This window comes from Trachurus trachurus (assembly GCF_905171665.1).
Source record: "Trachurus trachurus genome assembly, chromosome: 3".
Classification (NCBI taxonomy): Eukaryota; Metazoa; Chordata; class Actinopteri; order Carangiformes; family Carangidae; genus Trachurus; species Trachurus trachurus.
In genome coordinates this window covers 11909940-11924634 of record NC_139893.1, presented here as the reverse complement: position 1 = coordinate 11924634, position 14695 = coordinate 11909940, and the positions used below count along the sequence as shown (strand labels likewise).

The 14695-nt window shown below is 41.1% G+C and overlaps 1 protein-coding gene across 3 annotated transcripts; it reads left to right on the top strand.

The window, feature by feature from the left end:
- The first annotated feature begins 1740 nt into the window (after positions 1–1740).
- myzap (myocardial zonula adherens protein) lies at positions 1741–12536 on the top strand. Of its 3 annotated transcripts, none has more exons than XM_084001691.1 (14): positions 1741–2303; positions 3124–3204; positions 7567–7659; positions 8719–8883; positions 8998–9090; positions 9200–9313; positions 9408–9572; positions 10135–10260; positions 10519–10647; positions 10737–10831; positions 10984–11089; positions 11386–11469; positions 11765–11826; positions 11924–12536. In XM_084001691.1, exons 1-14 carry the CDS (start codon positions 2226–2228, stop codon positions 12522–12524), a joined length of 1992 nt encoding a protein of 663 aa, XP_083857817.1. In that variant the 5' UTR covers positions 1741–2225; the 3' UTR covers positions 12525–12536. The 3 variants fall into 3 exon arrangements, with proteins under 3 accessions (XP_083857817.1, XP_083857815.1, XP_083857816.1); XM_084001689.1 differs by having other exon boundaries at positions 1742–2303; positions 11720–11826; XM_084001690.1 differs by having other exon boundaries at positions 1743–2303; positions 9420–9572; positions 11720–11826.
- The last annotated feature ends 2159 nt before the right edge of the window (positions 12537–14695 follow it).

Genomic DNA, 14695 nt, shown 5'->3' with positions numbered 1-14695 from the left:
TAAATGCTGAACTATAATATCTCATTCATCAATAGGCCTATATAAGCAGCATGTTATCGTGAGGTGTGGCTAAATTATTCAACATAGCACCAAGCTAATGACTATTATCATTTGTAATTACTTTCTTGATTAAGCAATTCATTGTTTGGTCTATAATACATCAGAAAATAAACATATCCTTCAAAATTTCCCTGAACCCATAAAACAAATGACTCTGTTTACTGTTTATTTAAGAAATGGAAAAGCATCAAATTCAAATAGTCACATTTAAGAAGCTGGGACCATGAATATTTTAGCATGAAAAATGAACAATTACTTAAATGACAAAGTATCACTTATCAATTAATTGACTAATTAACAATTGCTTCAACTCTATAAGGAAATAATAAGCATAATATTTTAGACAGTATTTATGTGCATAAAGTTGTAGACGAGTAAAAAGTAAAATATTTAGCTGTTTAGATGAAAACAGTAAAGTATGAGTTCCTCTTGTACTTCAGTACAGCACCTGAGTAAATGTACAGTACTCGGTTCGTCTTGTTGTTGACGCTGAGTCAACATACAGAAGCTCTGTGAGTTTTTTCCATCTCAGTCATATGTGCTTCATGTAAATCTGGTTGTTCTTGTGTGACCAGCCGAGTTGGGACAAATCTTACGCTGATTCAAGATCTAGATCACAAAAACAGTGAGTATGTAATCACAACAGGAAGTGACATACATTCATAATGTTTATGGGAGTGGGTTTCCTCATGAAACTGGACTTGACAGCGGCTGAGAGAGACTTGTCCACTGATTGCAGAAGCAGAGAAAGACCATTTGTTTGTTGTCTGGTTACTGATTAACCCCCTGGCCCTATAAAAAAAAAAAAAAAACGCCTCTTATGTTGCTCTCAGAATTGTTTCTTTTCATATTTAGTGACGTGCTTTGACAGCGAGCGAACAGCGGGATCTCTGTTGAATAATGATGTAAACGCTGAACGGGCAACTTGATTCTGTTGCTCCTCTGTGACTCTGTGTTTCTGGTTTCTATTAAAAGGGAGTGACTGCAGGCCATTCATAGGAGGAATGTGATCTGGCTGTCTTGACGGCTATCCATTGAGTCCTATAAGATGTTACACAGCATAAAGTATGAGGTATAAACTGATGAGGGCGAATCCACTGTGTAAAGCCAAGTGATGGTGATAGTGTAGTCGTGAGGCAGGAAGTAGCAGCAGCATTAAAAAATAATGTTGTCTTCGTTTTCATCACTATCCACTATCAACACACAGTATCAATAATTTATTGACTATAGCAACTCCTGTTGTATCCAACTCACCTGCTGCAGCTTCGGTTTAAACCTATTTCAGACTTTCAGCTGCTAAAGTTCAGGTTTCAATTTCACAGTAAAAATGCTGCAATCAAAATTTTAGTTTCTATAAAACAAAATCATCAAAGATCTCAGTTTTATATTGTTATATTATTGGATTGTTATTGTTAATCTCTTACATAGGTACATAAACATTGCTTTTAATCAAAGTAAAGCTCAATTTAATACATCTTTGATAAGGGTTATAGTTTACTTTAAGCAATAATATCGCGTACAGCCCAGTCTAGCCATAACAGGAACTATCAAACTCCTTCACTGGGAGTGAATGGCGGCAGCGGCTCCACCTATCAGCCCCTCCCGTTGATAACAATTGCTCCACCTGTCCTGGCCCCAGTCAGAGGAGCCGCCCTATGAGAGGCAGGTGAAATGTGGCCCGACAGGTCTGATGGGAATACAGAGAAACAGAGTCACTGTCAGACGGACAAGGAGGGAGGCTGGGAGGGAGAGAGGGAGGCTGCTGAGTGACTGACAGCTCTGTCAGGCCCATGGATTAAATGAAGAGTCTGACTGGAAGAAGGACAATGACATAGTTGTGTTTGTGAGTGTGGAGCTGCTGGACTGCACCTGGTCATTTACCTGACAGACAAGCACACAGACAGAGAGACAGAGAGGCAGGTTGGGGGCCCCTTCGTGGACTCGCAGCATTCACCACCACCACCACTGGACTCGACATACAGAGAGAGAGTGGAATTTCCCTCCTCTTCCCAGGCTGGGGCCGGGGGCAGATGGTCGCTCTGAGACTCTGAGCAGAACTCAGGAAGGAGAGTGAGAGGAAAGGGAGGGAGGGAGGGAGGGAGGGAGAGAGAAGGGCTGGAGAGAGGGAGAGGAAGAGAAGCGAGAAGTGGACAAGAAGAGGAGACATGCTTCGCTACGGTGCAGGACGAGCTGTTTCCACCACCACCACTACAACAGAGGACTCTCCAGAGTCTTTAAGTGAGGTAAGAAGTCCCAGAAAAGTCAGGACAGTAAATGCTCCCTCCGGCTCTCCCCTCTGTCTCTCCTCCTTCTCCTCCTCAGTGTTTTGCAAACAGCCCAGTGTTTTTTCCTCCCTTCTGTCCCTGCTGCTTTGATTCTTGTCTGTACAGTCAGAAAAAAAAACTTTTCTTAATCCAACCTAACATTTTTTTTTATTCCCCAATCCTCATAAAAGTTCATGTTTGTAACTTGTGGGATGTGTTCACTTACATGAGCACGTAATGGGAGCTGGGTGTGCAGCAGCAGACTGGACATGTCATGTTTATTTGAACAGCCCTCTGATAAAACAGGCCTTTGTACTACACCAGCTTTTAAAGTTTTTCCCATTGTTTGTAAATGAGGAGACACTACAGTAAACAATACTGTGGGAACACATTACTGCTGTATGTTTTGTTTTTTTAAAATGGGAAATGTCTTTAGATAAAGTCTTTAAAGATCTTAAACTGTAGAAAAAAAACAAATCTTCATGTTTGTTACACAACCAAACGAAGGAGGTTGTGTATAGTGTAAATATTACAGTGGATGTGTCAGATGTGTTCAGAGCATTTACATGAAATTTGTTTGCAGTTCTGTTGCCATTGTCTATAAATAAACCCATGTGTGGTGAACTGTTAGAGGTCCGTGACATTTGTAACCACTCAGTGTCTTAGTTGCGATGATGTAATGCGGTTGACACTCATTCCATATTACAGTATCACTATCTCTCTGTGGCAAGAAACACAGAAGTGAACGTGCTTGTATAACATTGCCTTTATTTGCCCATTTGTTTGTTGTTGTTGTCAGAGGAGGATCAGACGCCTCAGGTTGACTCTACACGCCGGAGACAATGGAAACAACAAGGCCAAGACAGAAAACTCAGACACGGTAAGTCATGCATCTCGCTCTCATTGAAATTTTACGGTTAATCAAACTGCATCCTGCCTATAAATCTTGCTTGACAACCATATTTAGATAGGTAAACAAGGAATGAATAGAGTTAAACCCTGCGCAGCCTCTTGGTAAACTGGACTGTGGCTCCCCCACTAACAGATAATTGTGACGTGGAATAATGAAACTGTAGCATCAATTCATCATAATACATAAGAAGAAAGATGAAGGAGCCACTGAGATTTATGGGTTTTTTTATCATCTGGTCCAGTTACACAATCATGACAGGAGGGTGTGTGCATGTGATAATGCGCACACAGCTGCTTCACATTTTCTTCAAAGCTGCAGCTCCGACTCTATATTGTAAATCTATTCCATATAGAACATATTTAAGATGCTTTTGCAGAACAGCATGTGTGCTCTCGGTCTCGGAGGCAGCTGACACAGTGTTAGCTGGAACAGTATTAACGCAAACAGTATTAACTAGACAAACACAGCTCATTAAATTGGCTTTTGCTCATTAGAGTGCAGAATTACACTCAGGCGATACAGTACGTGTGTGTGTTGATGAACGAACGTTGTGACAATATGAATCGTTATTGTGAGTCTACGCTGCAGGCTGCATGGGTGTTTGCTGTCTCATCCCTGGCTTTTGTTTGTGGTAAGGATCAGGGCGTCTGTTGCCAGAGGTTGGTAGCGAGAGTGTGAGAACTGAGCGTCATGATGCTTTACCGACTCTTGGCCCCTTAAGAAGGCTCCTGGCCCCTCTTACCTGACAGAAGTGTGGTGGCATATTTTCTATGAACCTTGGCCTGCAGGGAGTGTGGTGTTCGTCAAGTTGCCACACCTCCACACACTCCACTGATACCACAATCTCTGAATGTGCTTCACTATGGGAGGAGGGCGTGACCACTACTATAGAAACTGATGACAAAGGACAGTGTGAATACATAGTGTGGAGTAGTAACACACATGTGCTTGGTGGTGAGGTGTGTGTTTAGTGAAGATGTAAGTTTGCACCCTACTGTATAGGCTACAACTGTGCCGCCAGTTTGTCTGAGGGCCGACACCAGCAGCTCCAACAGCAGAGGAAAGGTTTCTACATACTTGAAAGAAAACAATAAGAGGAAATAAAAACAGTAAATAAAAATAATGGGCCTACATTAACCTTGGAGGAATAAGAACACTTACTACACAAATAAGCATCATTGCTCTCTTGCCAAGAGTTACATGATAGGAGTAAAGACTCTGTCACGCTACTGTCAGCTACTTAGCGTAGTTTAGCACAAACACACAGCTACAGGCCAATTTTGCTCTGACCAGAAGCAACGAAACTGACCTCTCTGTGAACTTCACTTTTTAACACACATTGCTTGTCATGGCTATAACAAAATAAATTGATAAATTATTTTAAAAACACCGCGATGGTGGTTTCCCGGTTTCAAGTCTTTGTGTGGCTACCAATTACTGCAAAGATTGGTCATAATCTCACAAAAAAAGGTTTTGTGTTACAGTAGATTATTTCTGTAAGATCTATATCATGTGAAAATATACATTAAATAATGCAAGCACAACGTATTCACTGCAGTAGGCCTTGACAAGCTGGTGTGGGCTATATAATTTGCATGTGAAGCTGTGGCACGCAGTGAAAAAGCCTGTTCAGGAGAATTTGAAGAGGAAGATTAGGGTTCAGGAGGTTAAGAGCTCACTTCTGTGTCCTCCTCATCTAGACTCATTATGTATTCAGCTCTGAGTGCTGTCCAGGTGCTGCTGTAATTGCAAAGAGGTTCAGTTCAGATACTTGTACAGTGTTTTAAACAGGCTCGTTTTGATGGTCCAGTTTTTTGTTGTTGAATTTCTCTGCCCTATGAGCATCCATGTCCTTGCATGTTTTTACAGCCCTGCTCAACCTTTGGTCTCAGATTAAATTTTTATTGAAGGTCAGATGTAGGTCACTTAGATTTCGTTTGATTTCATATTGAAAAAGGAACAAAAAGGGTAAAAGGGAATAAAGTTAATCATGATGGATGAAAATAAACTCTCTAAATTTGCTCCTCACCATAAAAATCAGAAAGGAGGTGGTGGGGGAAGTGCAACCTGACACATCATTGACACAATCCAGCCGGTGACTATGACCTAGATGAGATGAAATACATCTGCACAATGAATCACAGAGGACTAAAGGACACAGGACAGCTACATGTAAATGTTTCTACACCTACAGCATTGGATTTCATCTTTACAATAGCAGAAAGTGAAGATAATTCAACCCAGTGAGCTACATGAGAGGCTCTTTGTGCTGGGACTTCAAATACAACTACCATGTCCGTGTTGGGAATAAGGAGCTAATCCATTCAATCGAACCCGTCACAAAACAGTCATATGGCAGAGCGGTCACTTCATGTGATGCAAACAAATGACAGAGAGGTGTTTGACATGGCGCATGATTCAGGTCAGTTTCCCTCAAGGCAACAAAACAAAAGAACCCATGTAAGCAGCAGTTTGAGCAAGGAAAATGTAAACACTGGCCTCTATATATTATTGTGCTGCTGCTGTGTCAATACATTACAGTAACATGGCTGCTCTTCCCTCCCATCTGCTGGAATTCACATTTCACAACGGTCTGTTCTCTGTAGATGAGGTTGTTGAGAAATGTGAAGCTCAGACACAAGGAAACACTGGTGTCTTTGTTCTGGTTTCTCCTCAGTCTTATAGTATCTTTGAGATGTGGGGGCTGACTTTCTGTTTGTCTGTCTGTCAGTCAGTCTTACACACCAACTATTAAAGTAACAAAACATTAGACATAAGACTTTTTATTGATCCCACCGGGAAATTCACTTGCAACAGTAGAATAGAAGTACAGGGCAAGTAAAGAAAGTAAGGAATTCAAATATAAAGACATCACTATGTAAAACAAAAATAAAGACAATTTAAATAGAGATAAAACTACAATTTGCTTTATTAGAAATATTGCAGTGTGGGTGGGCATGAATACAAGTGAATGTACAGCAGGTATGAAACTAAGCAAGGTAAAGATATACAAGAATAAATTGTGCAGAAGAAAAACGGGTCTTTCATCGTTTGAGAAACACATTATCACTGCATGTCATATTTATAGTATAGCCTACTATACATGTATGTTTGACAGATGACATAGTGTTCGAAAAAACTGTAAAGATTATTTCTGCATTTCTACCAGTCATGTAGGACCCTATTTCAAAATCTAGTTTTAGTTTCAACCTGGTAGCTTATTTATTTTGCTGTTATGCTTAAAGGTATCCCTTTAAATTCAATATTTTTGGCAAATTCGCCTATTGCCATAATCCCTAAAGTCATAGAGGTAGCTAAGCAGCTTTGATTATCGTTGCATGTTGTTTTGAGATCCGCGGGGCAGAGACGTGAGCTGCTCAGCAAACACAATAGAGGTGAATGGTACTGGTCCCTTATCCCTCAAAACTCATCAAATACACAATCCAACAATTCCAAAATGCTCTTGTGGAGAAGTTGTGACCTGCACATTCACCACGCTATGAAATAATAATGTATTATGTAACATTACAACACATGAAGCAAATACTCAGAACTACTTTATTGAGTAGATGGAGTAGCTGCACTAAAAGTGTGCTTTTGAAATGACTCGACCCAGCAGCCATGTCTGGAATGTAGTTCCGGCGGCTATGCATTTGCCTCGAAAACAACTGTCAATGTTACATTGTTAGTTCATACATAGGTTTTTTTTTGTTGGATTTATACATTCAGGAGAGGCTTGGACTGGTTGTAACAGTTTAAACATTTCTGTCTGTATCTTGAGCTCTTTTATGTGTGAATGAATCATCCACCTATCATCAAAACAGGCAGGTATCATCTCTGAATACGGATCATTAATGCAATTTGCTTCAGTGAATGAGAAATTTTGATCTGTAGTAATGGCAAACTTATTGCCCAGAGATTTGTCCAATGTTTTTAAAAAATGCTTTTCTCATTTGAGAATTGAGCCAAAGTGAATGAGAAAAAGTTTGACTCTCTATGCAGTACAAATACATGATATTTATTCATACACAGTTAGACAGACACATCCTAATGTAGAATAACTGGAGAAAAACAACTGTGTTTGCTTATGTTGAGGGTCTTTGTTGTGTGGGGCCACAAACAGTCAAGTTTCTTGTGCTTCAACCGAAACTTTGCTAATTAGTATAGGTATCACTGAAGGGGTATTTGCACTAAATAACAATACTTACATAATCTGAACCCTTTGAACTTTGAAGTGTCAACACAGTCAAATGCGGTGAATGATTCATGACAGCAATCTTACGTAAATATTTGTTGTTCTTGTGTTTTTTTCACGTTTTTTTTTTGCAGGCGGAGAAAGAAAAAGATGTCAACGGGGTGTGGAAGAAGAAAAATGGGCTTGTCCAAAGAGAGAGGCCAGCTGGCAGGGAGTCACCTCAGCAGGTAGACAGACACATCCACCACATGAATAATTGGCATGACACCGAGGCGCATGTGTGTCACTGGCATCCCTCTGTAAAACACGTCTCTGTGCGTGCACTCGCCGGCTGTCATTAATAATGTCTTCATGGATATTCAGCAGGAACAGATGCTTTCGAAGGTGACTGTAACAATTCCTGTGTATTTGTTCAAATGGGAAGGAGACAGACACATTTGAGACAAAGGAGACATACAGTATGTTCTGAGTTTAGGAGATTTCTGTAAATATCTAGAATTACTGTGATTAAAACTGAAAAGATTAGACAATTACAGTAAGATTGAGATTAAGACAATGATTGGTTAGAAATAACTGATTAATATATTTATATACGTATGGTTCCTTGGTGTTCTTTCTTTAGATATAGATCGAAGGATCTGAATGAATTGATTTGAAATTGTGATGGGCGTTCATTATTATATTTTGACATTTTATAGTTGACATTTTATTGATCAATCAAGAACTGTATAAACATGTCATGTGTCTAATGTAGTGAGCATTACTTGTGGCCTTACAACTCTTTGCTTTTTACAGTGTCTCTGAAATATTTATAGAGACTGAATCCCTAAACTGCAGTTGAGAAATTAATCTGTGTCCATGACAACAACTGTCATTTGTTATTTAGTTATTGTATTGTTTACCGTGCTGCACTGCTCCCGTGCTGGCGTGCATCCGTTTTCAGTGGTGGCCTGGCTGTTAGAGATACAATAGACAGAAACGGCAGCAGCTCATGTACTGGGTTGCAGAAACACGACACCTTGAATACACCCTGCACTTTTTTTTCTAGCCCCTGTCTCCCAACCTCCTGTTTCCAGTGCTCAGCAGCAGTAGTGCTGGAAATACCTGATCAAATATACATACGTATGCAAGCATGTGCATCCACACACAAACATGTGATCCACCTGCAAGTGTGCATGTCTGCACACAAGCATGCACATAACTACACAAATACAATGACGGTCTTAGTTAGCCTCAGTTGGAGGGTGGCTACAGAAACCTGACCGGTGTGATCCTGTCTCCCTCAGCACCTCGGAGACATGACCAATGGGGTGCCAGAGTCCTCGCTGCAGCATCATGGGCCCAAAGTGTACGGTGTAGTGCAGAGGACGGGCTCGGACAGACGGCAGGAGGTGATGGCACGAGAGTGGACGGTCAATCACCTTCACGATGAGATGAGGTACATCAGGGAGGTGAGTGGAGATATAACACAACAAGCAGCCAAGTGTTTAGGTGAACACATCTCCGTGAGGCTGTTTTTGTTGCTGTGTTGACCATATCTGTATGTTGTACGTGTATGTATCCAGGTGAGAGATTCTCTGGAGAAGGTGAGGGAGCGAATGTACGGGCAGTTTGGAGGAATGCAGCAATCAATGCAGAAGCTTTCACAGGAACTCAGGGTAATGAATTATGTAACACAGTGAGACAAACTCACAACTCCTTCATCAACCTCCAGTCTATGAAGCTGTGAATAAAACTGAAAAAGTAGCGGACCGTTTGTTTCTGCAGACTTCCAGCTCACACCGGAGGAGTCTGGAATCAGAGGTGAGGGTCCGCACGGCAGCCATGGACAAGTTTGATGAGATGAACAGCTCCCTTATAACTGCCAACATCGGCCTGCAGGTAACAAATCAATGTAACTGAACCTGTGAAGATGTTGTGTACACCAGGCACATGTCTACATCACAGAAAATGTTGGCTTGATAAGAAAAAAAAGCTTCCTTTGCAGAAATCCCTTCTGGAGAACTGTCAGAACAGAATGAACACGAGAGACGGGACGAAGAGTTGGCAGAGGACCTGTGAGAAAACCCAAGAAAAACTCAAAGACAAAGAGAAGGAGCTGGCCGCTGCACAGGCTGAAAACCAGAGTTTGAGACTCCAGGTCAGACCGAGTTCACCCTCATTATTTCATGTGAACCCACATGTGTATCTGCACGCCTCAAAACATTACTGTGGGAAAACCTGCTCATTGAGATACTCAGACATTCTGGTCATCCAGCCGGTGTGACGAGCGCTCAAATGACCTGTTGCAAAACGGTCTGATGAGTCTCTCACAACAGAAAAAGATAACGTGTTTAGTGTATAGTGTTTATAAATTATGACTCCCTCCCTTATACTGTATCTCACCAGTTTTCCGTTTCTGTTGCAGGTTATAGTAAAATCACAGAGTCATAAAAGCTCTGAGAAGTCACATTGTGCTCTAGTCTGTGATGAATGAACAAAACAGCGACTTTTCAATAGAGAGCGAATAACTACAGTTTCAAAGAATAAAATCATGAGAACATAAAACAGCATGCCTTGATCCCCCGGATCTAAAAACAGATGATCCCATTGCAGCACAGAAGCACATCAGCTGCCTCCTCATCTCCTATTCTTGTGTCAGTACAGAATAATCAGATGAGCACAGTCTTAATTTGTGCTGTGCTGCGCTGTGAATTATCCAGGTGGAGTCTTCGCAGGAGGCCAACGCTCAGGCGCTGCAGGAGCTCTCAGCAAAGCTACAGAGGGAATATGAAGAAAAGCTGCAGGAGGAACAACGGAAACACAGGGAGGAGATTGAAAACCTACAGGTCTGCATTCTTTACTGCTTATGTATTTACTCTCGTAACAGCACATCACACAGTTTTAGTGCCAATAGAAACCACAACTTGCTGAATGTGACATAAGAGCAAAATGGATGAGCTATGATTACTCAAGATACTTCAGATGCTTTTGATTTATTTTGGCACATCTAACAAAGATAAAGGATGTGAAAAGAAAAAAAAGATAAATAATAAACCTCTTGACAACTAATTCATCTGAACTGAAATGTATTTCTGTTCACCCAGGCCCAAATTGATGACTACATCAGACGACTGGAGGAAGCAGAAAATAACATCCGGATAGCAGAGGCCAAGATTGCTGAGAGGGACCAGAGGATCATTGAGGTAGAGCGACTACTGGACTGTATGGGAAAGGTAAGACATGAAGATAAATAACTATTCAAGTCAAACTATTCAATGTGTTTAACTTTTAAAATTCTTAATGATTGAACGGATCTTCACAGGAAAAGGGTGAATTCCAAAAGAAGCTGCAGGAGTGTGAACAGCGTCTCCGCTTGATGGAGCTGATGGATAAAACTGATACAACTGTGGCCAAAAGGTACAAATGGAGGAAGTTTGCTCATGATACTCAGAGGATGCATCAAAACGAGTGTCAAGTGTCTAGGGAGCTTCACTCAATAGATACCATGTTGCACTGTAACTGCTATGCTTGCAAATCAATCAGTGTGTGTGTGTGCTGGTCGTGTTTAGGTCCAAAGAGCTGGAACGTGAAGCGCTGGATCTCCGAGAGAGAATCAAACACTTGAACGACATGGTGTTCTGCCAGCAGAGAAAAGTCAAAGGGATGATCGAGGAGGTGAGCATGGTTTACTTATGTCATCTGTGTGTGCGAAACTGCTCGGCCACAGGCATTCAGGTCTGAGGCTCTACTTTGTGTTTTGATAATGGGTGTGGATGCATACGTCATGCTGAAGAGGTTTATTTACCAGAGCTCCAGAGCATGCACGAATTCAGTGCACACAAAGAGTATTTAACTTAATGCTGATCCAGGAGCCATAAGGGGAGGTGCATTTTCTTTTTGCCAAGTGCAGTGTTTCTGTTCTGGAATCTGTAATAACGCAATCTCTCATTTCCATTGATTGTTGTGTGAAGGTTGAAACACTGCGAGCTCAAGTCGCTCAGAAGGACATGTTCATCTCGGAGCTTCTGGACAGGATTGCAATAGTGGAGTGTGAGGTAAGACAAACCTTTCACTGAATGTACAGTATACCGCCCTTTTTAAATTTTGGTGTGGTGTGGTAATCTCCTGCATGACCACAGATGATTGCCTTGGCTGCTGAGCACTGGATCTCCTGAGCTTTCAGCAGTGTCTGTGTGGTTTTTCTTGTGTCACTGCATCTATCAAGTCACTTTCACGCGTAAAGTGACTGCAGTCCTTTGCATGTTTCTGACCTGACAGTGTTGTTTCCTCTTTTCCTTTTCCCAGAATAATGAATTAGAAGACAAGCTGAAGTATTTTGTGTCCACACAGAATAGGGAGCGAGATTCTCTGGAAACCAGAGAGGTAGGAGTAGGCTGTGATCTGCTCCCCAGGTAAGAAACAGGACCGCAGAAACATATTTAGTAGCATCAGGTTATATTTGGTGCTTTATTTAGAGGTGGTTTCTCATTCTGATGTGTGCATCTGCAGACATGAGGCACAGAGGCTTGATGTTCAGAGTGAACCCAGTCATCTTCATCCCATTCAACTCCCGCCATCCATTCAGCCCCCATCACCAATGTACCCTTCATCCCCTACTGAGCGGCTATCACCCATCGAATCTCTGTCACCAACAGAACCTTCATCTCCCACTCAACCCTCATCTCCCTCACATGTCTTTTCTTACTTACAACCTTCAAGCCCCTCATCACCCATTCAGCATCCATGCTTCTACCTGACAACGCCCACCCAACCAAGGACATACAGGTCTCAAGACCCTCCACCCAGCAGGCTGGAATCTAGTTTACTGAGGTACACTCCTGTTGAATACAGCCGTTTCCTGGACTCCCAACCTTTGGTGCAGAGTGGTGGGACATCCTCCTACACATACCAGACTGAACGGGAACCTTCTTTGAGCCCGGTCAGGTCCAGGAGAGATGTGGTGGACACAGAAACAAATGCAAACACACCCTCAAGTCCGGGGGAATCGCCTTTGGCCCCATCCTCTTCTCAACCGAGACGAAGAGCACCTTATTCGCCGTTCCTGAAACTTATGGAAATGACTGCAAAGATAAACATTGACGAATCTTAAAGTAACATATCTACCAATGGACATCTGAGGAAATACTTATTTGTGACAAGGATTACATGGTCATCTCAATACCAAGAGAGAACAGTCAGGTAGCTTAGCTTGGTTTAGCCTCTTAGCATCAATTCTGCAAACAGGAAGAAACAGCTACCCTGCAGGCTTTGTCCATTTTGTGGCAACAAAATCTAAGCAATGAAGTCTAAAACCCACAACTGTACAGGGTTAAAGCAGCAGTTGCCAAGCAACTAGTAAAAACTCTGTTTACAGCCAAGAAGTAATCCAGGACAAAACCAGCATTATCAGTTTTTATACATAATCTTTTGTATTGAAGACACAATACGTAAGAATAACTATTAGTAGGTGTATTTCAATACTTTTGGACAGAGCAGAACAGGACAGTCTTTTCCTGCTTGTCTTTATGCTAAGATAAACCTTGTAGCCTATTGAGAGTGAGGAGTTGTCGTCACAGCTCAGAGCCCTAATACATCCATGTCAGAGCCCCTCCCCCCTTCTCCGCCATGATGGAAGGATTCCGGTGGCAAAAGCCTTACTAGTCTATGGGCAAAACAAAATCGTCTACTCCGTAATTTACTGTTTTACAATGCCGGAAATCACTGCTGTGTTAAAAACTGCTCCAGTGATTTACTTTCTCCTTATTCTTTCTAGTAATTTGTTGATCTGTTGGCGCAAAAAAGAGCTAGAATTTAGTCGCGTCTCTGTGATGTTCTGATGTGTTGCCCCTGGCAACCGATAGCGTCTCCTTCCATCATGGCCGACCATAGGCACGTGACTCCTCACTCTCAATAGCTGAGCTTTGTAGCACCCTAATATGTCCTGACTCCATAGTTAATGTTTTCCTGCAGGTAAAACTACCTGCAACCTTACAGTACTGAACAGATATGAGAGTGGTATTGATTCTCTCTTTTAACCCTTGGAAATATAGCTTTTGAGTGCAGGCTAATCCTTATATATTCCTTTAAAACACAGTCATCTGTGGTATTATTTTCACTGCTGACTGTGTTTTTAAATTAAACGTGTGACACAGATCTCATATTTTAGACAGTCAGAAGTCAGACAGTCTTTCTTGTGTAGAATATAAATCTGGACTCGTGGATGTCAAAAAGTCATATGTAGGTTTTTCTATCCTATTCTGATTCTATGTTTGCACATTACTGTTAGTTACTGTATAATGAAATATTGTAGGGTGTAAGTAATATGAAGGTCTGTAAAATATTTTGTAAATAATATACTGAAGAATTTATTTGTTTTGTTTACAGTCAATGAAGCCTATGTATGTTGCTCATGGAGCTATGAGCATTCAGTCTGATGTGAAGGTTGATAAAGCATTTGTGTTAAACATTTTATATTGGGCTCTGTACAAATTATATGAATATTATTTTGTTATTGTCACATTATGTACAAAATATTTATATCATGCTTTGTGCCTTTGTGAGCCTACCATCTGATACTGGTGGTGGGAATGAATCTCTTTGAATTGGCAACAGGGTAGTATGATAATACAGTATAAAGTCAATTTCTGTGTTAATGATAAATTTGTTAATTTACTTTGAAGATATTAACCTTAATGAGGTGACTGCCATTCCTGAGCCACAGGCACAAGTATTATCCAGCTGTTGTCTGCACTGCCACAACTGTGATTTGAAAATGCTTTATGATGTGCCTTTTCCTTAAAGTTACATATCAAACTGAAACTAATGGAAAGAAGCCAGCAGAGTGTTTGGCTAATAAAGACTTTACTGTGCAAGTATGCTTACTGCATCATTGGACACAACACACCTACATACAGCTTGATACATTTACTTGATACCTTTGCTCAATGATGGGGATTATTCTAAATTAAATTGTCATAGAAAAAAATAGATTTTTTAGAACTGGTTTGTACAGCTTCCATGGTGTAATTTCCACACATTTCCATGTTCCAATGTTATAGCCTACATAAGCACTGAACTACATGTTCAGTAAATATGCAAAAGATGTCACTACACTACTTTATTTTGCGGACACATCCTATGATTAATATTCAGATCATGCTTATTCAGAACTGCGGTTCATTGCAAATCCGTAGTTTGCCGATTAAACTTTGTTTCCCTCAACAAAACTAGATTATAAACAAACCCCAAAGCTATGTAGTAAATTTAGTCAGTACTAGCCTA